Here is a 24,986-nt window from a genome sequence, read left to right as displayed (position 1 = left end):
ATTGCACCGTTCAATTTCATGACATCAAAGTTTTAGGAAAAAAGTAAAGACAAGCTCACGCGCGAGATTTAAGAAATCATGGCAATAGACAGAAGCGGAAAATCTTGCATCAGTACATCATCAATATTACTAACAGAAAAAGAAAAGGGCTACTGGCGTAAAGACGATATTTCAACCTAAGGAGCCGGATAATCTACATAACACACAAAAAAGCAAGAGACGTTGGCTATCTTGTGCTATAAAAAGTGTAGGAAATCAATAATAAACCATCAGTTGCTAGTCCAGCGTGTGTCGTGGTCTCTTCCTGTCCGTGTCAGGACGTTCTGCTGGAGATCAATTGTGCTATGAGCAACCAACGAGCTCAGGCAAAGACTATTCTTAAGGCACCAACTAGCCCAGCTTTCAGTTATTCTGCTATGTAAGAACGCCCGCCAGAGTGTTGGCGATGCAGCTCGCAATAGAGAGCTTTAGTTTGTCCAGTACTCGGGTAAACGCAGACGGACTGGGCGTTTCAGCGGAGGGGTGGAGGCGTAAACATGAGTTTTCTGCATGGTGCAGCCACCTGGTGGCGCAGAGCTCAACCAGACAAACACAGCTAATATTGCGATACACAAGTGTGTTTTACTTATATGCTGGCGTAAATTTTCGGCAGCAACATGAATTCGCCGCTGACGAAAATTTACACCAGGAGCGAAGTAGAAGTAGTAGAAGAACGGTGTTCGCGTGGTCCACTTCTATTGTGCCCTGCCTGCACGCCTCACCTTTTTTTGCATAATAGAACACACTTGGTTACTGCAATATTAGCTCTGTGTTTGTCTGATTGAGCTCTGCGCCATCGCTCATCCGGTAAAACGCCCAGTCCCTCTGCGTTTACCTGAATACCGGACACGCTAAAAATAGAGACCTTTAGCATGTCCGCTATTCCGGCAAACCGGGGCGATTTGGGCGGATTACCGGATGGGCGGGGGCGTAAATGTGAGCGGCCGGAGCGGTGCAGCCGCCTGGTGTTGTAGAGCTCAATCAGACAAACACAGAGTTAAAATTGCAGTAACCTACTTTATTCTGCTTCGCTGCTGGTGCAAATTTTCGGCAGCGGCGTAATTGTGTTCACAATTACGCCGTTGTCGAAAACTTACACCCAAGCTAAGAAGAATATAGTAATTGGCTCTGTGTTTAGGTGGTTGAGCTTTGCACCACCAGCTGGCGCCACCAATCTGGCCGCTCACGTTTACGCCCCCGACCATACGGTAATCCGCCCAAACCACCCCGGTTTGCCGGAGTAGCGGACACGCTAAAGGTCTCTATCCTCTAACGCATCGGCGTAGGAGGAACCGCGGAGATCGGCGAATGGCGTGCCGGTGTTTGGGTAGAACAGGCAGCCGGCACCGCGAAGGAAAAACCGGTTGTGCCGGTTTTAGTGCAAACTAAATATGCTTTTCGTGGACGCGTGCACACGCAGGTGCACCTGAACGGCTACCTGCACTTCAGCGGCTCGCCGGCCGCGTATCGGTTTCCCGTGCGCTTTCCAATGCGGCCGGAGGACACGATACGGGAAAAGGACCCGGCCCTGATCGCACCCTGGCTCAGCTACCAGAGCATGGTGGAGCACATACCCGGTGAGCTGGACGTGATCGATTCGGCCTATCAACGTCCGCGTGCCTTTTGCAGCGACATCCAGTAGATGATGATGATGATGCTGATGATGATGATGTTTTCTAGGACAATGGTTCACACCCATCGCGGGAAGTCGGCCCAGAAGTGGGCGGCCTCGGTAAAGGCGTTTGGAGGGCTCTTAGATTTGAATTAATACATGCGAAGGTCAGAAAAAATGGGGGTTGGAACGGAAACGAAAAGGGCAAAGCCAGTCTGCTTTCAAGAGAACAATTAGTTAAAATAAAAAGCGGGAAAGACACAAAGCATCGAAGCTAAATTATTTATCATTTGCACCGGCGTCTGATATGTACACAACACATCCCTTTAGCAAGACGAATTTGTGTTTTTTTTTGGCTATATGAAAACCGACAATTAGTGTATAGGTGTCGAAAAAATTGTCAGTCACGTTAGCATACACCAAAGAGAGTGAAGGCGAAAGACTGCGCGCTCAAGAGTAATTCATTAAACTACTTGACATTCTCATTCGAATGCATTGTCACTTCTCAATACTTGTTTTCTCCCACTAAAGGTCGTGGGTTCGAGTGCTTTAACTTGCGCTACCTTATTAACTGTTCCACGACTATTGGTTGTGGACCCACCAATGGTCGAGGATGCGACTCCCACCTTAGATCGTGTGTTCCAGCGCCTTAATTAACGCTATATTAATTAGCTTTGCCTTTTTTTGGCATGACAGCGGCATCGGAGCCAGCTGTGGAAGAAGACGACGACAAACGCGCGAGCGTTGGCACGAGTTCGCTCGCATTTCTGTACCGCACGCCGCGTTTTCCGTACCATCGGGGAGATGAGCCATTTAAGGCTTTCGCCTTTATAAATTATCACTGACTTCGATAAGAAAGTGGAAAAAAAATAGCGACAAAGTGGAAAAGCGAGTTGCGAGAATAACATTTCCCATCTCGATTTAGACCTTCCTGTGACTGTGACGAAAAATGCAGGCCACAAGGGATCATATTGAAAACGCTCAGAAGGTCTCATAATACATATATATATATATATATATATATATATATATATATATATATATATATATATATATATAGAGAGAGAGAGAGAGAGAGAGAGAGAGAGAAACTAATTGAAATACGGCTAACAAAATACCTTTCTAAGTTTAATATCCTTTCTGCGTTCCAGTTCGGTTTTCGCCATGGGTATTTCACAGAGCTGGCTCTTATTCATCTTACAGACCAACTAAAAAAAATATTGAGGAGGGATTTCTCGCCGCCTCAGTTTTCATCGATCTAACGCAAGCATTTGATAGCATTAATCATATTATCCTATTTTCCAAGCTCGATGTAATTGGCATTTGTGGTCCTGCCCTTTCGCTACAAAAGAGTTACTTATATAACCGGGTTCAAGTTGTTTCTGTTTCCAGTGCTTATTCTCGACAGCGAACTACTAACATCGGTGTGCCTCAGGGCTTCATCCTGGGGCCACTCCTGTTTTTAGTTAATGATTTACCTAATTGTCTTTCTTCGACAATATGCATTCTGTACACTGATGATACCACAATATTCACTTTTCATAAAGATATCTCATCTCTCGTTAATAAACTAAATGCTGAGATAGAAAACATTTTAAGATGGTGTAACGTTAACATGTTATCTATTAATGCAACTAAGATTAAATTTGTTGTATTCTCTTCACTTCAGTCTTGGTCCCCACTGCCTTCATCCAAGTTCATGTTCATCTTTCCTTGGCGTTCTACTTGATTGTAATCTAAAATATCACAATCATATTGCTCGCATAAAAAAGAAAATAGCTTATGGTATACGCATCTTAATTAAAGCACGCCCTTACTTCACATGTACCATATTGCTCTCACTTTACCACTCTTTCGTCCACTCTCACATGAATTATGGTATCATATGTTGGGGAAACACCTATAATACTCATATTACGTCTTTACAAACAATTCAGAATCGAGCCATCAGAATAATTACCTATAGTTCACGCTTTCCTAATGCCACTTCCTTACTACACGAGAATAACATCCTTACTATTTCTGGGCTCACTAAATACAACCTAGGTATTTTTTTCCACAGATTTCTACATAACGACCTACCATCGATCACATTTTCACCATCTAACCTGACAACTAATATTACCACCAGATTCGCGTTGAATAACAATGTTCTTTTACCACGAATCCGCACTAACCACGGTAAACAAACCGTGGAATTCACTTCCATATCAGTATGGAACACCCTTCCTCTCATAATGAAAAATAGAAGATATTTACACCAATTCAAAAGGGAACTCAAAATGCATTTATTATTGACTAACGAATGAGAATATTTAGTGTAACCGTTTTCTTTTTGTTTGTTCTTTTTTGCTTTCTTTGCTCTTGGTTTGTTTTTGTTCTTGTAAATAAACTACTGCTATTTTCTTAACATATAATTCTTTATGTTACCGTGAGATAAGCTAAACCTTGTTATTATTTGTAATGAATCCTGTATTTTGCTCTGTTAACGTTCATTTCCTGTTGCTTGTATGATACCTTATTATATGCTACTGTTGCTTTGAGATGTCAGTTATTATAACTATTCTTGTACAGGAGGTCCCGATACAGTCTTTGACTATGGGACATCCTCCTGCATACTAAATACTTGTAATTTGACCCAACTTCTAACAAGAAATTCTGATTTTATATCTATCTATCTATCTATCTATCTATCTATCTATCTATCTATCTATCTATCTATCTATCTATCTATCTATCTATCTATCTATCTATCTATCTATCTATCTATCTATCTATCTATCTATCTATCTATCTATCTATCTATCTATCTATCTATCTATCTATCTATCTATCTATCTATCTATCTATCTATCTATCTATCTATCTATCTATCTATCTATCTATCTATCTATCTATCTATCTATCTATCTATCTATCTATCTATCTATCTATCTATCTATCTATCTATCTATCTATCTATCTTCAATATTAATCCTGAATTAATCACTGCACTTCGGCGTCTCCATGCATAACTCTGCGTTGCTTTGGGAAGTTAAAATCAATCAATCAATCAATCAATCAATCAATCAATCAATCAATCAATCAATCAATCAATCAATCAATCAATCAATCAATCAATCAATCAATCAATCAACTGACAATTGCGGTCGTTTCACGCAGAGTCTGGCGTCTACTTCCGTCTGTTCCGCATCGGCGAGTACTCGGACCGGGACCCCGAGCAGTGGCTGGAGCGGCGTGCGATCGAGGACTTCCGCGAGGGCATGATCGGAGCGGCCGATTTTAAGCCGGCGTTCGTGGTCATCGCCACATGGAGGAACGTCACGCTGACCGGCATGCAGAGCAAGAGCAACGTCAAGGTATGCCCCGATAAACACCCTCAACGATATAGAAGGCAGTTGAATGAGCCGAATGTCGGAAACGAGGCATCGGACCAGGAGACGTCGCTTGAAAGAGCGGCGCTCGAAATCGGGGCCCTGGGCTCGATAGTGTGTGTTGGCAGCAGCGAGGATCGCCAAGCCAAACAGACGCGTCAATACATAAGAGACACTTTGGAAGACTGTAATATCGTGCGGTCGTTGCTTTAACCAAAAAATCCTGCTTCACTTTGAACAGCGTTAGCCTTGAGATTTCCCGACTAATAACTTATTTTCACGCCTTATGCTCTACATATCGAGGCTATTTCTAAGAATAATCGAAGAAACAACCTGGCAACTTCCGCGCTACGCGATGCGTTTCGTTACTATAGTCGGATACAACTTTAGAAAAAAGGGGAGGCCCCGCCCAGATGACCGAAGCGGCGAAGTCACCGGCCGTCCGGCGCATGACGTCGGTCCAGAATGCGCGCCCATTGGTGCACCCGCCTCGGAGGAGTAAACGCCCCCTTTTTTCTAAAGTTGTATCCGACTATAGATAGTTATACACAAAACCGCTCACGTTCTCATTACCGCCCCCCTACGCCACCTGCCAGATTTAGGTGTGCTATATATACTTTAGCCTGCATGCCCAAAGCTTGCAGTTAGCGGAGACAATGACAAAACGGTAGAAGTTTATACGTGTAAATATGCTTAATTATTCATTTTTCGTTGTTTGCTTTCTCCTAACAGAAAACTTCCAAAGGAACAATCTAGCTCGTTTAAGTGGTTCTTCGGTTTCGCCTTCGGCGCCCTTTGAGCACGTACACTTTGAACTATGCTTTCTTTTTCCTTCTCTCTATTCCTCCGGCGACGGACAGACCAACACGTACCAGGTGGTCCTGGCGAGTGACGAACGACGCACGTACGTGATGTTCAACTACGAGAAGATCGACTGGATCGCCGTCAACGATGTCAACAACGGCGAGAACGGCGAGAACCCGTTCGTGGGCTTCAACGCGGGAAACACGACGCGGTACTACGAGTTTATCCCGTACTCCCAAGAGCCCCGGGTCAAGAACCTGCCCCAGCACGGCGAAGGCAACGGCATCAAGGGACGCTACATCTTCGAAATAGAAGAGGAAATCTATCACGGATCGTGCATCAAATGGGGTAAGATTAGCATTTTGTGCGCGAGGGCAAGCACCGGCGCTGCAGTCGTTCTCGCGTCGAAAGTTGGATGACGTGACATATCGCTTTTCGGTGATGTTATCCCGCGATTTGGGAAGCATTGAAGGCGTAGGATTACGTGGTGACTCGGTCGAAAAGTTCCATGTGAAGCAAGAAAACCCATTTCCTAATAGATGGCGAGAATGCCTATAGTTTAAGTTTTTCGTGCGTGCGGTTGATATAACTGCCATCCGGAGTACAGTGACAAATGACCAATTGTCCGCGATAACAATAGTTGCGACGGCGCAAAACATTCTGCAAGCCCGCCTGCTTTCGCCGTTCCCCATATGCCACACGTAAAAAAAGGCGGCGTTAAACCTATAGGCCGGAAATGCACGAGCCTCTAATAAGATGGGGATAGCAAGCAGGATCACCCTGGTAAACACTCCACCAGTGAGGATGGAAGGTGACTAAAAGGGACCCAAAACGAGAGGGTACACGACTTGCGCTTTAATTACGCATGTACTCGTAAACGTCCCCCCTCCGCCCTTCGCTGCTTACGACGACAATAACGCGTTGGTTTTGCCACTTCGGGCATTGCGCAAACAAATTAAACGGAACCTCCTTGAACGGGAACGGTCGAAGATATGCGTAGCATTACACGGCGTGGTTGCGGAATGTATATGTTCGGCAATGTCTATTTGTGCATCTCTCTGCTCGCACTTATCACGCATAAATAAATATAAACGCATTCTGCATCAGCATACCCCCCCTCGCGCGCGCACGCACGCACGCACGCACGCACGCACGCACGCACGCACGCACACGCACACACACACACACACACACACACACACACACACACACACACACACACACACACACACACACACACATTACCAAGCATAACACATCCACGCTATGCCGACCGCCATATAATACAACTGCAAGGAAGAAGAGCGGCACAAGACAGTTCCGTCACCATCGCGTGTCTAGGAACCAGATGAAGATCGGCACAGCCGCCGCCATCGCATGTCGCGCGGCCACTTCGCCCGTACAGTCTATATCTACACGTCTATATCAGTCAAATAGGTCGTTGCCTGAATATTAGATTGTCTGAGCACAGGCGCTCGCTAACGGGTAATGCCTACTCGCATGTCGCGCGGCATTGTTCTGAGCATGGGTGCACTCCCCCAATCTATAAAAACACCACAATACTTTCCGCGCATAAAAATCAGACCACGAGGGAGATTACTGAGGCCTAATATATCAGGAAAAAAGGGTCGCGTTGTGTAAGCATGCCATCGTTAAATTTGCATTACAGTCAATTTGAATTTTTGCCATTTGCCAAGCTTGCCATAACGTTTCATGTAGCGTTGAACCCCTCAAAGACTGAGCCCTATCTGATTTCACATCAAGAAAAATTGAAACAACTTGTTCACCCTCGTTTCTTTTCAAGGAGAGTACGTTCGTAAAAGAAAGCTTGAGTGAAAGTAATGAGTACATCAATTAATTACTCCGTAATTGAGTTGCTGACCTATCAACAACAGAAAACTTGGTACAGCATATCCAAAACGCTACTTTAATAATAATAATATTTGGGGTTTTACGTGCCAAAACCACTTTCTGATTATGAGGCACGCCGTAGTGGAGGACTCCGGAAATTTTAAACACCTGGGGTTCTTTAACGTGCACCTAAATTTAAGCACACGGATGTTTTCGCATTTCGCCCCCATCGCAATGCGGCCGCCGTGGCCGGGATTCGATCCCGTGACCTCGTGCTCAGCAGCCCAACACCACAGCCACAAAACGCTACTTTAGGCTTTGCTTTATCCATACCCCCTTTTTTTCTTAGGTCAGAATTTTGAGGGGTCAACTCAGCGTAACACAGCCACGATACGCTGGACTTTGCGGGGTTGCCGCAGGTCGCGGTATCATGATACTGTTCTGCTTGCATCCAATCACCGAGAACGCACTACGTCTGTAAGTACGAGAACACACGAAAACGAAGCTGCGTCATACCACTCGCAGTTACCCGTTAGAAAAAGGTCGCTAGAACCTTCCTTGTTGACAAGCTGTACGCGCTGCTCCGTGTGTCGTCGATATGGGATGTGCGAATCGGCGAAGCTCTCACGCAGAAAGACCGCCTGTGTTCTCGACTGCGCAGAGTTGGTGCCTCACCTGATCACGAGCAGACCGCGGCTGACTTTCTTCCCCAAGTACGCGACAATGCTGGGCGGAACTCTAATCAACGTGACGGGTCCCTGCTTCGACCCCAACGAGAAGATCGAGTGCCAGTTCCAGGACATGTCAGGCCACAGGCTGCCGGCCATCTACCGCGACACCAACCACGCCACGTGCCTCATGCCACCCGTGTTCTTCCACGGATACGTAGATCTCACCGTGTCCCAGGGAAGCCGGGACGCCATGTTCTACGGGCGATTCTACGTCCGTGAGTATAAATCGTACCACACTCCACGTTTGCCTGTCCGCTATGTGCATTAGACACAGGTGTGCGCATGGACACTTACTAAATAGAGGGGGGGGGGGGGGGGGGAGGCACGTTCCATCCTCATTGAACTGAGGGCGGAACGTGCTCAATTGCTCAATGACGTAGGGTCTGGTTAGTGCGACATCTTGACAGGCTTAGACCACCAAAAACAAAGAGAGAGATAGAAAGAGAAAATTACTATATAAGGGAACGGACGTAGGGGAATATGTTCACGAAAGCCCAGGGATTATTTGGGAAGCTTGGTACAAGCTCGAACTTGAGTTTAGCAACAGCCATGACCAAGTGAGTACATAGGGTGCCCGACTCGGCGGCGGGAAGCACGTGGTTCGAAACCCACTACCGGACGCCCACAAGACGGGTCGTCTTCTCAGGGGTGCGCCGCTGAAGATATGGACACCTCTATGCTTGCTCTGCAAGGATCAAAACACCACAAACTCCCAATATGCGGCGTATCAAGTTACAATTGGCACAACCATAAAATTTGCAATGCATACATTTTCTTCGTCCATCCCTGCGCTGCTTCTCAAGCTTGAGGAAGATCACACTCTTATTCTACAGCGATCAGATTTTGTGAGAGAATTCTATAAAACGGAGATAAATGTGGAACAAGGCGCTACTCACGCAAACGGCGTTGCCAGCAATCAACTTGTTCTTGATAAAACTGCCGATTCGAGCCTGTAAATGAGATCATGCGCATCATATATTATAGCATACAATACGGCCGCATAACGCGCACTACGATAGAAAATCCTTACTAAAGTAGTATTAAAGTTTTATGGCGTCAGAAATAGAGTTTGCGTCGGTGTTCATATTTTATTTTGTTTGTTTATTTATTCTGTCGAATTGCGAATTTGCAAGCGGGCACCAATGCTGTGCGCGTACATGCAGAGCCTCCGGAACTTGCGGCCGAAGACATCGAAATCTTGGACGACAGCGACAAGGAGGAGAGGCCAGAGATGATGCGCATTAAGTGGAAACCAGACAAGCTCGTAAACAACAACAACACCAACGTCCAGCTTCACCTGTGGGGTTACAAGTGAGTCTGTTCGCGTCATCGAGCAGCAGGACAGACTGCGAGATGAGGTTCTTTGCAGATACAAAAACCTTCTTGCGCGGCACACTCTAATGCCATGGGCGCCCTGCTGAATTGAAAACCACACTGATCAGATGTTGAAATAAGTTGATTCTCGACTCACCCGGCTGCCTTTCGAAAGCTTTTGGAGTGCTGTCCACCATATGGCGTCCCTCCACAACCTATTTCCATAGAGAGAAAGAAAACACGCATTTGACCCAAGAATGGTGGGCTGGACAGGCGAGTGTTATCGTACGTCATGCTAAGCCAGGTACCCTATATAGTACACATAAATTCCGATGGGGGGGGGGTCACGTGCTTGGCGCGCCCCCTCCCCCTGGCTAGGTACCCTGCAGAGCACCGGTGCATCGTCCAACATGTGACCTCCAGCAATAAAACGAGGGCAAAGACAAGGTCTCACGTATAAGTACACGGTGTGTCGTGTGTGTGTATGTGTGTTTTCCGCGTTTTCATCTTTCTGCTCTGTACGATTTCTGCACTACATTGCCTGAGTAACACTGTACCAATTCGCTATAGGAGCGCCACATCGCGCATACGCAGCGCACTGCATTTGCCCACCTTTGACTTATAAAGAAAGGAGTGCATGCCCATTATGTTTGTCTCGTTGCAGCGATGACCTGGAGTACCCGCAGTTGACGTACATCGACACACTGGCGAGCGGCATGCGCAACGGTGAGATGCGCTACACGCTGAACATGGAGATGTACCGAGAGCGCTACAACTGGGACAAGCTGCACTACAAGTTCGGCTTCCTCAGCATAAACCTCACCGACGGCAGCGCCATCGCCAAAGACTACAAGGCTTCGCCGTAAGCTTACGAGAACACTTAGAGCTACGCCCTTGTGACTGTATCGACGCTTCCTGAAGAAGTGTCATAACGCATGAAGCTCCCCCATGGAGCCTTCAGGGTATCATCGTCAAAGGGTCTAGTTAAGCGAGAAAAATAAAACTAAAACAAACAAACAAAAAGGCCATCACCATCATCTATGATAAAGGTGTAAGTACACCGAGCAGACGCTGTCAAAATTCGTGACGTCACAAGAGGTTGTAGTGTGAGAACTTCCAGGTGGCGTCACCACCAGTCTTTTGATAGCTTTGGCCCTCTCTCTAGCTGACCAAGTATTCAGTCACGCCAAGGCTGACGCATTTTATATTTCAAGGGTGTATTCAACCAATTAGGCTTAATATTACTATATTCGATGCACGTTCGCGTCGTCGCGGTCGGTAGCCGCCGTGCTGTTCCGAGCGCATGCGCAGCCCACGCGCCGTGTGTTGAGGGTCACATGACCTGTGGCGGGAGCTAGTGGCAAGAGTGAGCCCAGAAGGCTGGCAGGGCTCGCCGCTTGATGTGCGCTGCATTCCCGCGGGCGTAGTGTTGGTGGTCATGTGATCTGGATTATGGAGGCGAAGGACATTTGAAATGGTGAACGGAGCGGCAGCACGAAACGTCCACTTTGGCACACGCACACGGACTCCCCGCTGCCGGCGTGACTCATCACGCCGGCGTTGTGACCGCGAGTGCTTGCCATCACCGAGTTAACTCTATTCACGGGTGCTTTCGGCGCGTGTCTCCTATTGTAGCGCGGCTAAGTGCATACGCAGCCAGCGCGCCATGTTTTAGAGCTAATCTGACCCGTGCCGTGAGTGTGCCGAGATGGCATGGCATTGTGTGCGCTGTCTTACAGCGCGTTTAGTACTGCAGGTTGCGTATTCTCGAGTTTCGGAGACGCGTTGAAGCGAAAGGCAGACAAAACATTCGCTTCCTGCTGACGGCGCTTTTCACGGCACTATCGGCCGTGGGGCCGGAGTGGATGCGAAAGCGTGGCTGGCTTAGCTTCGTGCCGCCGATGTGAAGATATCATCGACACGACATGAAACTGTATATTTCATAATTGACTCACAAATTCAATAAAATTAATATATTCATTGAAATTTGCTTTTCCGATTGTCCAATAATTCGGAAAACGTTGCGGCCCCTTCCGTGTAAAAAAAAAAAATCCATCGGCGACTGTACTTATTTGGATAAAATGTCAAATTTTAGTGTCACAAAATTTCAGTGTAACGAAGCAAACTGGCAATTTTGCCGACTTCGTTATATCGAGGTTTAACTGTACTTCGTTATCGCTGTGAATGCTTCGTGTTTCGGGCGAAACGGCGACTTTCTGCATTTTCCCGGTGGCTTTTCGAGCACTTAATTGTCCGTCAGTATCTGGGGTTAGGCTCAGCTGCTATAGCCTCGCCAACAGTCATATCTCACCATATGTATGTGTCACTGTCACAGGACCATCTGGAGCCGGCCGATGCCGCTGGCCTGGTACTTCGCGCACCAGTGGGACCGTGCGTACGGCAACAACTGGAAGGACCGCTTCTGCAACGAGTGGTTCGAGCGGGAAAGCAACTCGGACCGGTTCGCGCTCACGCTGTGGCGATGTCCATGCACCATGAAGCAGTCGGACTTCGACCGGGGCCGCTTCGCGCCCGACACCAGCTGCAACACGTACACCAAGAAGTGCGACCCGCTGCACAAGGGGGCCCAGCATTGCGTGCGAACCGGAAGACCCTCGTGAGTCATCATCATCATCATCATCATCATCATCATCATCATCATCATCATCATCATCATCAGCCTGGTTACGCCCACTGCAGGGCAAAGGCCTCTCCCATATTTCTCCAACAACCCCGGTCATGTACTAATTGTGGCCATGCCGTCCCTGCAAACTTCTTAATCTCATCCGCCCACCTAACTTTCTGCCGCCCCCTCGTGAGTGTGTGCCAGCATCTCGGTGACATTCTCGGTGCTAATGATGGACCTGACTTGAAAGTCGGCGATCATTAGCAGCATGAAAGCCGCGCGAAAATGTCGCTAACGCACCACTATGCATGGAAGTTGATACCAGAGATAACTAAAAAACCCTCTACCAGGCTTAACTTAAATTTTGCGATGAAAGGCGATTACGTAACCACTGCAAACTCTCGCGGATGGTCGCGTCACAGGAAATCGTATACTGCGTCCTCTTGTTCAATAAGTGCTGAAACCTATTGCCTGTCGTGTACTGTGTAGAGTGGGCGGCTCCGGACAGACCTGCTGCTACGACATGGAGGGCGAGCTGATGCTCACAGCGGACACCATGTACGGAGGCCGACCGTCACGAATCTTCAGCTACGGCATCCTGCCTTTCAACAGTCGCATGAAGGTGATGGCACTATATTGATTGTAGTACTCCTTTGATGCAGATTACGGTGCAGATAAGCTAACACGGAAGAAGCATAAATCGTTCCTTGCGTTTTCCGTATAGCAGTAAACGGTACCACTAGCACTGAGGTATCACCGACTCGCAGTCGTCATGCAGAATTAGAGACCACTTAAAACCAGTGAAGCGAGCTGTTTCCATTGTTTTAATGGCAAGTCATAGTCTAAACACACATCCATTACATAGAAATGTCGATACGCGAATGTCTCGGTCTTCTGCGATGCATCATCCGTGCTAAGGCCCCCCCTCTAACTGCGGTTGTGATGAGGCTCTAAGGACGCGTGGCGAAGTCGGAATAAGTTCTTCCCAAATACGCTTTACAAGGTTACCGTATTATAGTGCATGCTAGCTTCGAGCTTTCCTTAATATGGACGGCTCCAAAGGTACGAAGATGGCTCACTGTGTGCAAATACGTTTGCTGCTTTGAGGACTCGTGTGCAAGTGTAATTTAACAAAATGTAGTTCTGGATGAGCTGGTCTCGTATTATTACGGTTTATTACGGTTAAACCACTAGACAGGAAGAAATGCACCGTTTTACACTCCGCGTGGTCCTCGCGGCTGCCGATTGTGCCTGCACGCGCACACCGAGTGCGTGCCCCCCTCCCCTTCCCCCTTTACCGCGCTGCCGAGATTTCTGTCTACCAGGATACCCGGCATAAAAAAAAAAAAAAAACGCGCGACTACATTCACCTGCCCACACCTTCTCTCTCTCTCTCTCACACACACACACACACACACACACACACACACACACACACACACACACACACACACACACACACACACACACACACACACACACACACACACACACACACACACACACACACACACAAAAGTTCCTCGTTACGCCACTGTCGCTTGCATTCTTGACCTGTCACAGACTATACAGTACCACAGTGAGAATGCGTACAACTATCTGGCTGTGCACGCGTAGGTTCCGTCGCTGTCCAACTGGAACATCGACGCGATGCCGTTCTTCTACTGCTGCCACTGGCAGCACACCAAGGACGACTCGACCTCGTGCCAGCAGTACAAGTACTGGCGCACCTCGCAGGACTGCACCGCCTACCAGTCGCCGGGATACGGTACGTCGATACTGCGCTTCTCGATGCTGGAGAGGAGCAAGTGGTGCAAGGTGACGCGGCTTGTCACCCCAGAGCGTATACGTCCTGTTAGTCTGTGCTCCTGCTCTCGTCGTCTTGCGTCACAATTGTCCCCCTTCGACACGAACAGCCAATTAGTTCAAAACGGGATTCTGCTTTCGTTGCTCTGCGTTATACTGGCTGCACCCCAAAACGCAAAACCGGGCGACCAGAAGCATATCTACTGCTAGAATACACGACGAGAAGCTCCGTGCCATTTGTTCCCCGAGAAGTAGTGGATAACTTCATTTCGTGAGGGCATGTTTAAACTACAAGCGAGAGCGATACAATAAAGAACATAGCTCAGCTGTATGCTGCATACTCGGAGACAAGGGTAGATGTTATGTCTTACAGGCATGGCATGTTACATCCGATGCATACGTAAACAGGGCAGCCATAACAGTGTGGCTTCAGCAACAGGCGTTTCCAGGTCCATCGCCATCTTAAACACTAACCAATCAAAATGCTGCCTAGCTTTAACGATCTGACAAAAATTGGCGCATTCAGCACGGCATGGCCGATGGCCACATCGCTACCCTTCGTTTCGAATTACGTGTGTCTTTCGTCGTAACATCCGCGACTCTGATTAGAGATTTTAGATGCCCTCTGTATTGATTAAACGCCACATTAACAGCCCTTGTTTACCAAGTCCGGATGAGAGAGGTTCACGTGAAAACAGGGCGCCGTTTATTAGAATGAGTGCTAAGACCACGTTAAATGTCATTGTTGCTAGTAGAAATCAGGAAAGGCAATGAAAGCACCTCATTAGCATTTATGAGTAACCCTGTTTACGTACTTTCCCAGTGTTCAGCTCACAGAACGTACGCAGAGGCGAATGCGTGTGGCGACAGTCAACGTACAGTCGTGTGCAAAAGTAGAAAAACTGCAAATCTCAAAGAATTTTTTTTTTGTTCGCAGCCTTAGCACGCAGTCTGAAATCAAGTGGTACAGTCCAAGTACGCTTCTTCGAATAATGTATAATGCACTGAAACAATTCTACGGCACACGCTTGCGAAATAATAAATTTAAACTGGCAGTCGAGGCCACGCTGTTAGACTTTTGTTCTCCACTGTACGTGCTTCTTCACGCAGCTGCCGTGTTTGGCGACCCCCACTTCCTGACCTTTGACCGCGCCAACTACACCTTCACGGCGCGCGGCGAGTTCGTGCTGGTGCGGGTCAATGACCCCAAGGGCAAGCTGGAGATCCAGGGCCGCTTCGAGAGTGTGCGCCGGGCATTGCTCTCAGGTGAGTTGTTGTGCACTTCTGTCCACATTGCGCAGACGAACTCGACACTGTGCTTTGCTCCCGGAGAGAGTAGATCATCTGCTAATGCGACCCCGCTTGATACGTCTTCCCGGTTATAGCATCGAAACCAGTTTTCCCTAAGAAGCGCATAAAATACCGTTTGCTACTGTTCCGCTTATACATCGCCGTACCACGACATTCCTGCGTAATACCTCATTAATCCAGCAGAGAAAAAAAAACACATAGTCGATTCTGGGGTTTACGCACTAAAGCTACACACGTACGATCGGAGACGCCGTAGTGGGACGTGTCGGTATAATTTCGACCACCTGGGGTTATTTAACGTGCTCCCAAATCAAAGTACATGATCTCGGATCGACGTCATTACGGATTACGGGAAATGCTCGGAATGACGTCAAATTTCTCCTGAAGGTTCCTGTAAACAAAGTAGATTAACGGGTTCGAAAAGAAAATTTGCTAAATTCCGGTATGGGTGAGAATAGAAACTAGGCCTCCGGGGTGCGACACAAGCACGCTTCCCCAACGCCACGTCGGCTTCACGGTTATGGCTGACTAAAGGTGTGTCTAGTGTGTGCGTCATTGCGCACGTCACTTCGCAGCCATATGACTGACTGAAGGTGTGGCCTATATAGTCATTGGGCACGTGACCGCGCAGCCAATGAGAAGTAGGTGGCGTCACGTAATGAAGGTAAAACAAGAGCGCGAGAGCGCGCTTATGGCGCTCCGAAGTCTGCAAACGGTATAATGATCTTGCATTCCCACACGTAAACAGTCTTAAGTTGCGCTGCAAATTTCTTTGTTAGAAATGCAAAGCATTTATTGGCGAACATCTGCCACTTTGACAGTATCTATTTATCTAGCCGCCAACGTCTTGGTGCTCTTATGGCCGCCTCATTGATTGGCATGCACCAAAATTGGTACATATACCAGGTAAGAGGCACTCCAACCCACGACCTTTGGTGGTGCCAAAATTCAGTGGCACCAAAATTGATCGTGCCACCACTGATGGTCGAACTCACGACCGTTGCTGGGAGTCGCACTCACGACCTTTGGTTTAATTAGGGCGAAGTTAATTAATAGACAGTTAAGATATAGATAAGTTAGATAGATAAGATAGATAAGATAGATAAGATATAGACAGTTAAGATATAGGTAAGTAATAGGAAGTAACAACGCATTCGAACGAGCATGTCAAGTAATTTAATGAATGTCTTGTGAGCACACGGGCTTTCGCCTTCATCCTCGTCAGCGTATGCTAAAGCGACTGTCGACTTTTATTATTGGTGCCTCGCCCTTTGCAGCGGGCAACCAGACGGAAAATCCGGCGCGTATACACGTGTTGAAATGTCGCTTTACCAGCGGTGGTTGCTCAACTAGCTGTTGCGCTGCCAAGCTCTAGGACTCGGGTTCGATTTCTAGCCACGGCGGACGCATTTCATATCATACCTGCGGCAAGTTGTTTTTTCATCCACTTTAATTTCCACTAATTTATCGTTTCTTTATTTCATTTATTCAGCACAAGTAATTTCCCCTATGTTGTCCTTGGTGTCAGTGTTTGTTGGCTTATCATGATGATATGACTATATATATATATATATATATATATATATACATATATATATATATATATATATATATATATATATATATATATATATATATATATATATATATATATATATATATATATATATATATATATATATATATATATATATATATATATATATATATATACACAGCCAAATTCTCGAGCATACAGCATAAAGTAAACGCATAAGTAGAGAAAGACTCACGTTGCGTTATCGCTAAAACAACAGTATCGAGACTGGTAATGGCGTAATCGCAAAAGCTCCAACAGGGAAATGGTTTCAAGAGGTGCTTTTTGTATAGTTTATTTTCCCGTACGCGGAAACAATGTTCGTTTTTGAAGAAGAAAATGAGAACTTCATCTGTTTTTTCTATCTTGTTTGCAAAGATACACTAAGAGCCAGCTATTTGCACGTACCACTTCAGCTTGGCACAGAATGCTTTGGACCATGCAATGCATAACGTGCGCGTGTAGTCGAAGTCCTTAGACGCATCATTGAGCGGGCCCGCGTCCGGCCCGGGTCCGCCGAAAAACGCCGCAAACGGCCCAGTCCGCGGGACGGGCTTTTTCACTGTTATTTCAAATGCTATTTCACTGATTTAGCGGGAGCCCCAAAACCTGCCCCAAAAGCTTTGCATCAACAAACATGGCGGCACCCATCGAAGCGTCGGCTCTAACCTAGCACCAAACTGGGTTCGATTCGTGGTGACGCGTGAAGTTCGCTAGCTAGGAGAAGTGACTTACTGCGGTTATCGCTTTGTCTCAATTAGCGTGTGTTATGAAGATTGATTCAATAAACACCGCTGACTCCGAATTCGATTGTCGATATCATGGCTGGTGGGCCTAACACAGCTTAGCTTGGCTGGTTAAGGCACGTAAAGGTAGTTGCTCAAAACTAAGCGCAAATACTTGCCTACCTCTAATAACCTCGAAATTGTTATTAAACGCAGAAACACGAATGTCAAGATTATTTTATGATAAAATGGTGTATTTTATTTAATTATTTATAATAGCGTTTCTTTGACGCCATAGTGCCGCTGCAAGTTCAAATCGCAATTCATCTGCTGTCCATCTGCTGGCGTGGCGTAGTGGTAAGGTACCGGGCTTGGGATCTGTAGGTCCAAGGATCGAATCCTGGTGGAAGCATTTCTGATTTATAATACCAAGAGCTTGGTGGCGCAACCAACCACCCCTTTCCAAAGGGGACGCTCATAACATCCATCCAGCTATCCACAAACGCAAAGCCCTATTCTAAAATTCTTCACTCCTGCGAGTGCCCCAACGATAGCCCCTGCGAAGCTCTTTGGGGCCCCCATTCTATAACTACATTAATGCCCGAGATTACGAAACTGCATCCGGAGTAGCCCTGCCTCGCACATCGAGTGGCGAGACTTGCCTTCACGGCTTCAAGGTTTAGGTGAGAAGCAATAACCAGTTTTAGTTGGGCGCCCCTAACCACCCACGTACGCAGCGCGCGAGGTCGTGTGTACTTAGCGAAGCACGCACGCATGAAACGGCTATATTTGGCCGGACGCAAGGGTTGAGAAGGGGATTGCCGACTTGTACGCGCAGGAGCCGGCAGACGTGCTACTCAGCGCTGCCATATGCCAGCTTCTGGAACTGTGTAGCAGCCGCCACGAAGTCAAACCACAAGCCAGAGTCACATCTTCGGCAAGAGCCATGTCGAAAAGTATAGAAAAATGCGCTCTCGTGGACACGCTCCCCGAGAACGTCCCGGAAAGCCCGCAGAGTCCGAAGCGAACGTTACGTAGCTATATAGGAAAGCTGCGGGCGCACGCAAGAGACTGCGTGCTCCTGCGTATTGCGCATGCGCGATCTCGCCCCCGCTGGCTTCCTGCGTACGCAGAGCTGCTGCGGACGCCAAACTAAAGCTGTCCAATGTGAACTGGTGAATATAGCAGGCACAGGTTTTATGCCCAGTGTTCCAACTAGAATGGAAATCTTAGTAGACCGCCATTTTCAAACAAACGCATAGGAACGCTTGCGCAATATACAAACAAAAAAAACCACCTTCCAGCGTGTACTAAGCGCGGTCCCATGTGCAACGCTGTGGAACAGCCATTGGTCGAATTTATCACGAAAAAGAAAACAACTATATTGGCGAAAAACAAACACATATGCGTCAGCACTTTTTATCACCAACATGTCTGCGAAGTGAAATACGACGCGAAGGATGCAGGAAACAAGTTTTAGATATTCGTTTTATTTGCGAAGTTAGGCTGGAGTCCCGTAAAAAAAGAAAAAAAGAAAATCATTGAAGAAACGCTTTCGCATACGAGCTTGCCCCGCGGTTGCATTCGTTTCCAAAGTGAACAACCCAAATCGAGCTAACGCTGAAATTTTTACATCAGAACAACGCGCCATGGGAATGGCACAAAGTATAGCGTTTCTCAATGTCCTGTCTTTCGTAACGAGGGTCTTACTGAATGCGCAAGCAAACACGACGCGTCCTTTTCGAAATTGCAACTCTAGAATCGAGCCTTCAAGTTAAAAGTTCGAAAACTTGGTGTCCGCAATATGGGCGATATCAAAGGGCATAAATGAGCGGTCGTGTCCCAACCACCGCACACATCTCCCATCCTTCACGCAGTAGTGCTTGGGCGCACAGCTGCTGCAAATGGAAACGCAATGCGACATGTCAAAAAAGAGCGGCAATATTCCTTTCCTCCTTTTTTTTTTGTTCCCGCCGGTTTTTCTTGGCACGATTCCGGGTGATATTGAACGGAACTTCAATTTGGGCAAGTTGGCGCGACGCGTTCGATGCGAGGCGTCGCGATAAAACGAAGGCGTAGTAAAAGAAACAAAAATACATGTACACACAGGCCTGGAGATACTGTCCATGGTAGACATGAGTTGAGGAGGGAACGACAACATATGCGAGGGCTTATATTGACTACGTGCCCACTTCTCCTCTTCCCCTCCTTTCCAGACTTGGTCAACTTTTCCGGCCGCACCAATGTTCGGCGCTCGTTTCTGAACTCGGAGAAAAGGTTGTTGTAGTACTTTGGGGGACGGCGACAGGGGGTGCAGTTACGAGCTCCTTCATGATACCGGGAGATGACTTGGGTAGTTCGAACGAAGCTCAAACAATATTTATAACATTATGCTAAGGCTTCAACTTACTTAAACTTCCAGCAGGAAAGTATATAACTTGACCTCTCATTTAGTAAGTAGTAACAAAACTGCATTTCAGTGTGCCAACATAAAAGTAAGAAAGAAAAGGAATACTTACAAATCCGTTTTTTTCTGAACGATGTATGGATGGATCTTGAGTGTCTCACTTGAAGCGGGGTGGTGACTTATATGCCACGAAGCACGTTATCTTGCCTTCTTTCAGCGCGTAGGCCTCTACGACTTATGGTTCATGTTAATCATCGAACCTGATGGAAATTTATTGCTCTAAAACTATTTATGTTCTCTGCCTTTGCACCAACAATATTCTAGTCATTGTTTTACTATAATCCGCCACCTATTTGTTAACCTTTACTTATTAGCCTTAAAGCCCAAGGCCTCAGGCAAGGTTACTACGTCAATACCCTCTCCTGGCCATTACTCTCCTTTCTCGTCTCAACCACACCGCAGACGTACGCTTTCAAGAGGACGGAAGTCATTTTGTTTGTATCATAACATTCACATGCCGGCACATACAGGACTATAGATGTAGGTGGCATGAGTGCAACTTAAGAATAAGGAAGTTTAATGGCAAAACTAAAAAAAAAAGATAATAATATTCAGATCCCACGCACTGCAGGAATCGACGTAAGCGAAGATTTTCTGCTGTTTCCGTTCATTTACACTATTTGGCGGTGATATATTGACAGTCGTGACAGGATGTGAAATGTTACCTTGTCTGCTCCGCTCAGCCTTCGTCTCGTCGGCACTAAGTGTACGCTTCGGCGCCATTTTTGGTTTTAGCATTGTAGCTCATAAAACTGCCTCCTCTATATCTCTCGGCATTCGCTCGCTAACGTTCTCCCCACCCCGTCCCTCTACTGTCGTTGCTGTTGCGGGTGAGCAAGGAGACAAGCGCGGCAGCTCCTGCACAGCATTTGAGAGGGGCCACGCCTAGTTGGGCGTCCAGTGGGCATTGTGCAGATGCGACGCGGCGTAAATCTTGCCACGAGCTTCTCTGGTAGTCCTTCCTTTGTGCCACACTCCTGTCATGTACTAACGCGATATCGTTAAGGGCCCCGTGTCACAGAAAATGCGGCGTCGACGCCGCGGGCGTCGCTCGGCGAATAATCATTCTAAACCACAACCGCGCAGGCTCTCCACGTGGCGCATACCTTGTCGTACAATCTTTACAAAGTTTTTCCTCGGAATTTTTAAGAATGACAGCTCATAAACAAGAGAAAAGACGGAGAATGCGGGAGATGGAAATTCAAGACGATGAGCAAAACGTGAACAAGGTGAATGCAGGAGCCAACGTTTCGACAAGTTGACTTGTCGTCTTGAAGGCCTTGAAGAAGACAATATTGAAGAAGGATCTTGAAGAAGGCCTTGAAGAAGAGAAGTCCACTTGTCGAAACGTTGGCTCCTGCATTCACCTTGTTCACGTTTTGCTCATCAGCTCATAAACAAATGTCATGAAACAAAACACCGACCACGCATGCCTTGTATGTTTTTGTGACATGGCCACGCCTGGACCGCGTCCCGACGCGGCCGGTGTTAGTGGCGTGCCGGACAGCAGTAGCAGCAGCAGCAGCAGTGGTAAAGTCGAAGGAAGAGGCAAAGAAAGCTTCGCTTAAAAAAAAATGGCTGTGGCTTAGGTAAGGTTAAGCCCAGGATGCGAAGCATACTAGCCTTTATTTTAGTTGTTGAACCACTGTTTAGCCTGGTGAACTGCTGTTGCTTGGCTATATTTGGTTCGGCTAGACGAAGAAACAACTCATGCATTACTTCTTCGCCTTCAAGAGTGGAACGCGACAGCGTTCCCCTCGACCCGCCAAGGGGTGTAAGACAATGGGCTACAGGGCAGCGACTACGCGCCCCGCATTGGACGCGGTGAGCGTCGAGCAAAGCAGCGTTCGGCGCGGCAACGAAATGTGCGCCTGAGCAAGAGACGCACGCCTTAGAAACAGCGCGTTTCTAAGGCAACACCGCATTCACTAGAGGCGCTTTTGTACCGCTTTGAAGCGTTGTACTCGTGGCTCAGTGGTAGCGTCTCCGTCCCACACTCCGGAGACCCTGGTTCGATTCCCACCCAGCCCGTCTTGCAAGAGTTGAGCCAAAGCCACTTCTCCTCTGTCGTGACGTCACGGTGTCACGTGATTTCATGGTCACCGCCGCGCCTGAGGAGCTGGGTTGAGCCCTCGTAATATGCTTCGCATAAAAAACCCTTAAAGAAGTAGGTCTGATTTTCTGGGCGGTCGCATTTATCAAACATGGGTAACAATTAAATTGACCTATTGGAGTATCCAAGTGCACGTGTGTATAATCTTGCACAGGGTGTCTGTTAAGTTGATATTTCCGAATTCTCCGAGTTTTCCAGGCTTTCCCTGAGTGACACGGAACATTGTTTTATGTCAAGATGGGCTGACACCATGTCGCCCGATGCTGACACTCTCGAATAAGCATGCATGTTAAAAAAAACGACTTAATACAGTTCGAATAGTAAGCAGTAGTGCTTATCTTATTCAAAAAGAAAAGAGAAGGGAGAGGTTAGTAAAATGCACAGAGAAAAAAAATATATATTCGAAAAATATGGTAAACCCCTTTGTTGAATATTCCCTAATACGAATAAAAATGAGATGCATACAGAAACAAATATTTTCGAAGATGATCTATTTCTATCAACTGATAGCAAGCTCATTGCTGTGAGACCCGAACTTTTTCTCTTTCAACAGCTGGTAACCTTAACTGTCCCGACATACTCCCAGCCCACGCACAACGCCTCAGCGTTGCATTTAACTGCTTTAAAGAGTATATTTTTATTTGTATTAAGGACACCTGCATCTCGGCGCCAGCCAACACGTCGTTTTTTTGAGCTCAAGCACCTTCAAACAAACGGCGGCACGCTTTCTTTCTCGTTAGTTCCTCAATGCACAGGTCCTCTCCGTTCTCGTCCTGCTTGCACTGCGCGTTCGCCCCACGGACCACTTGAAGCATCCTCGTGGTCAGTTGCACAGTAATTGTCCGATTTTTCGCACTCCCTAGGGGCCGCGAAAACATCCGAAAAATCGGGCAGTTCGAAAAAAATGAACGCACGTCTCTTAATGCCCTTAAGGGCTAAACTCGCCGGAGGCACAACCGAAAAAGCTCTGAAGATCTGCCAGTTCACTTGTTAGGCATATCGGTTCTCGTACTGTGATAGGAGATGGCGGGTGCACGCATGTATATTGAAGGAATACATACTGTTTCCCGTGACAATAGCCTCTTCCCACGCTTATGCTTCACCGCAATACTTTTGCGTATTCACCGTGTAACACAACTGTAATGAGGTGAAGCTGACTTTCGGGAACCAGCATTATGCAACGCGCTGTGCTTTCCGAGCTTCGAAGCCAATTGCGAGGACCATAAAGGCGGAGTCGGTGCCATTGCTGACAGCGGCGATTTCTTTCAATGAAAAACACTGCACAGAACGGCAAAAATCTTAATAGCGAACGTTGAAGCAGCTAGGCTTAGCGTTTCCGCGGTGGTGGCTGCGGCTGCCAGCGTATCTGCGTGCGAGAGTGCCGGATCGAGGCGGCGACATAAACAAAATGGCGGTGGTAGTGGCTTCGATTAATGCCATTTCGGTCCTGCAGTCACGGCAAAAAGTAAGGAAAATCGGACGTCGAAGGATTCTTGCGTTCGAAATTTCATACGCTCTTATACATTGACTCTATGGCGTACGCTGTGGTGTTCCGAAGCCGTCCGCATTATCGGGCGTCCGGAAAGTCGGTCGTTGACTGTACAGTGACAACTCCTCCAGCCGACGACACGGCGTCAAGAGACGATTCGTCACGATCCCTCTCTGTTACTCGAGCCAGCATTACCGCACCTTTCTTTCCCTTTCAATTAAATTCCAGCTAATTTTCCCTGATAGAAGCACAAACTCCCCGAGTTTTTCCTGAGTACTTCCTGACTATTAAAACCCCTGCGAATTCCCGGTTTTCCCGGTTGGTAGACACCGTGCTTACAATACTTGCAAGCTTTCAAGATGCATTCCTTGCCGTTTAAGTACCATGCTAACGCTCACACGCAGATCGCGTGGTGAATGGGACCTTCCTGAGTGCTGTTGCAGTCCGCGACAACACGTCCTCGACTGTGGAGATTCACCTGCGTCCACTAGCGGCAAGGTTTATCTACCAGCTCTACCTGGTAGTTGACAATGAGTTCATCTACTTTTGGGACGACACCATGCGCATTCAGCACTTCAAGGGTATGCACACCAGCGTTGCCTACGAGCTCTTTTGAATCTGGCTGTCCCATTAAAATTGAAATAGAGTCACTAGATAACTCTTTTTTTATTATAATGTTCAAAGTTAGATAATCTAGTTGATTCAACTTGATGGATAAGTACAGTTGGCGGGAACAAATGAGAGAGCATGAAGTCCAACTTCATTATTCATGTACCACCATACAAGAGCATAAATATAGCAAGAGGTCTGATAGAGAAAACAATAATGGGTGTGTTATGGTGCTTACAAAAGGAAAGAGACTGAGGAAAAAGCAGGCACAATGGAAGAGACAATGGGAGCTAGCCACTTTCCGTCTCTTTAATTACTCTATATATGTGACAGCTGCAGTGCCTCTGTGTGTGAGATGATGTGACAGCAATGAGAAAGATCAAGCTAAGAAAACAAATACAGAAACAAACAAGCAACCAATGAAACAAACAAATAAAGAAACAAAGCAAGTAAATAGGCTTGTCTGCTATGGCCACGACTAGCAAAAGACAATTGCGCACAGCGTTTATTACATAAAGTGTGAAAACAGATTACAAACA

At 47.0% G+C, this 24,986-nt stretch overlaps 1 protein-coding gene across 4 annotated transcripts in view; it reads left to right on the top strand.

The window, feature by feature from the left end:
* mesh (sushi domain containing 2 mesh) overlaps positions 1-24,986 on the top strand; it is a 49,236-nt gene that overhangs the window by 11,824 nt on the left and 12,426 nt on the right. For all 4 annotated transcript variants that reach the window (XM_070535396.1, XM_065432685.2, XM_070535397.1 and 1 more), the window contains 11 exons: positions 1,460-1,616; positions 4,814-5,010; positions 5,886-6,177; positions 8,342-8,626; positions 9,575-9,722; positions 10,390-10,587; positions 12,061-12,342; positions 12,841-12,973; positions 13,969-14,119; positions 15,268-15,423; positions 24,243-24,419. In XM_070535396.1, coding sequence (XP_070391497.1) covers positions 1,460-1,616; positions 4,814-5,010; positions 5,886-6,177; positions 8,342-8,626; positions 9,575-9,722; positions 10,390-10,587; positions 12,061-12,342; positions 12,841-12,973; positions 13,969-14,119; positions 15,268-15,423; positions 24,243-24,419 — 2,176 coding nt within the window. The remainder of the gene's footprint in view (positions 1-1,459; positions 1,617-4,813; positions 5,011-5,885; positions 6,178-8,341; positions 8,627-9,574; positions 9,723-10,389; positions 10,588-12,060; positions 12,343-12,840; positions 12,974-13,968; positions 14,120-15,267; positions 15,424-24,242; positions 24,420-24,986) is intronic.

This window comes from Dermacentor albipictus, chromosome 3 (genome assembly GCF_038994185.2).
Source record: "Dermacentor albipictus isolate Rhodes 1998 colony chromosome 3, USDA_Dalb.pri_finalv2, whole genome shotgun sequence".
Lineage (NCBI taxonomy): Eukaryota > Metazoa > Arthropoda > Arachnida > Ixodida > Ixodidae > Dermacentor > Dermacentor albipictus.
The sequence above is the reverse complement of the archived record's forward strand: the minus strand, read 5'-3'. Positions and strand labels throughout refer to the sequence as shown.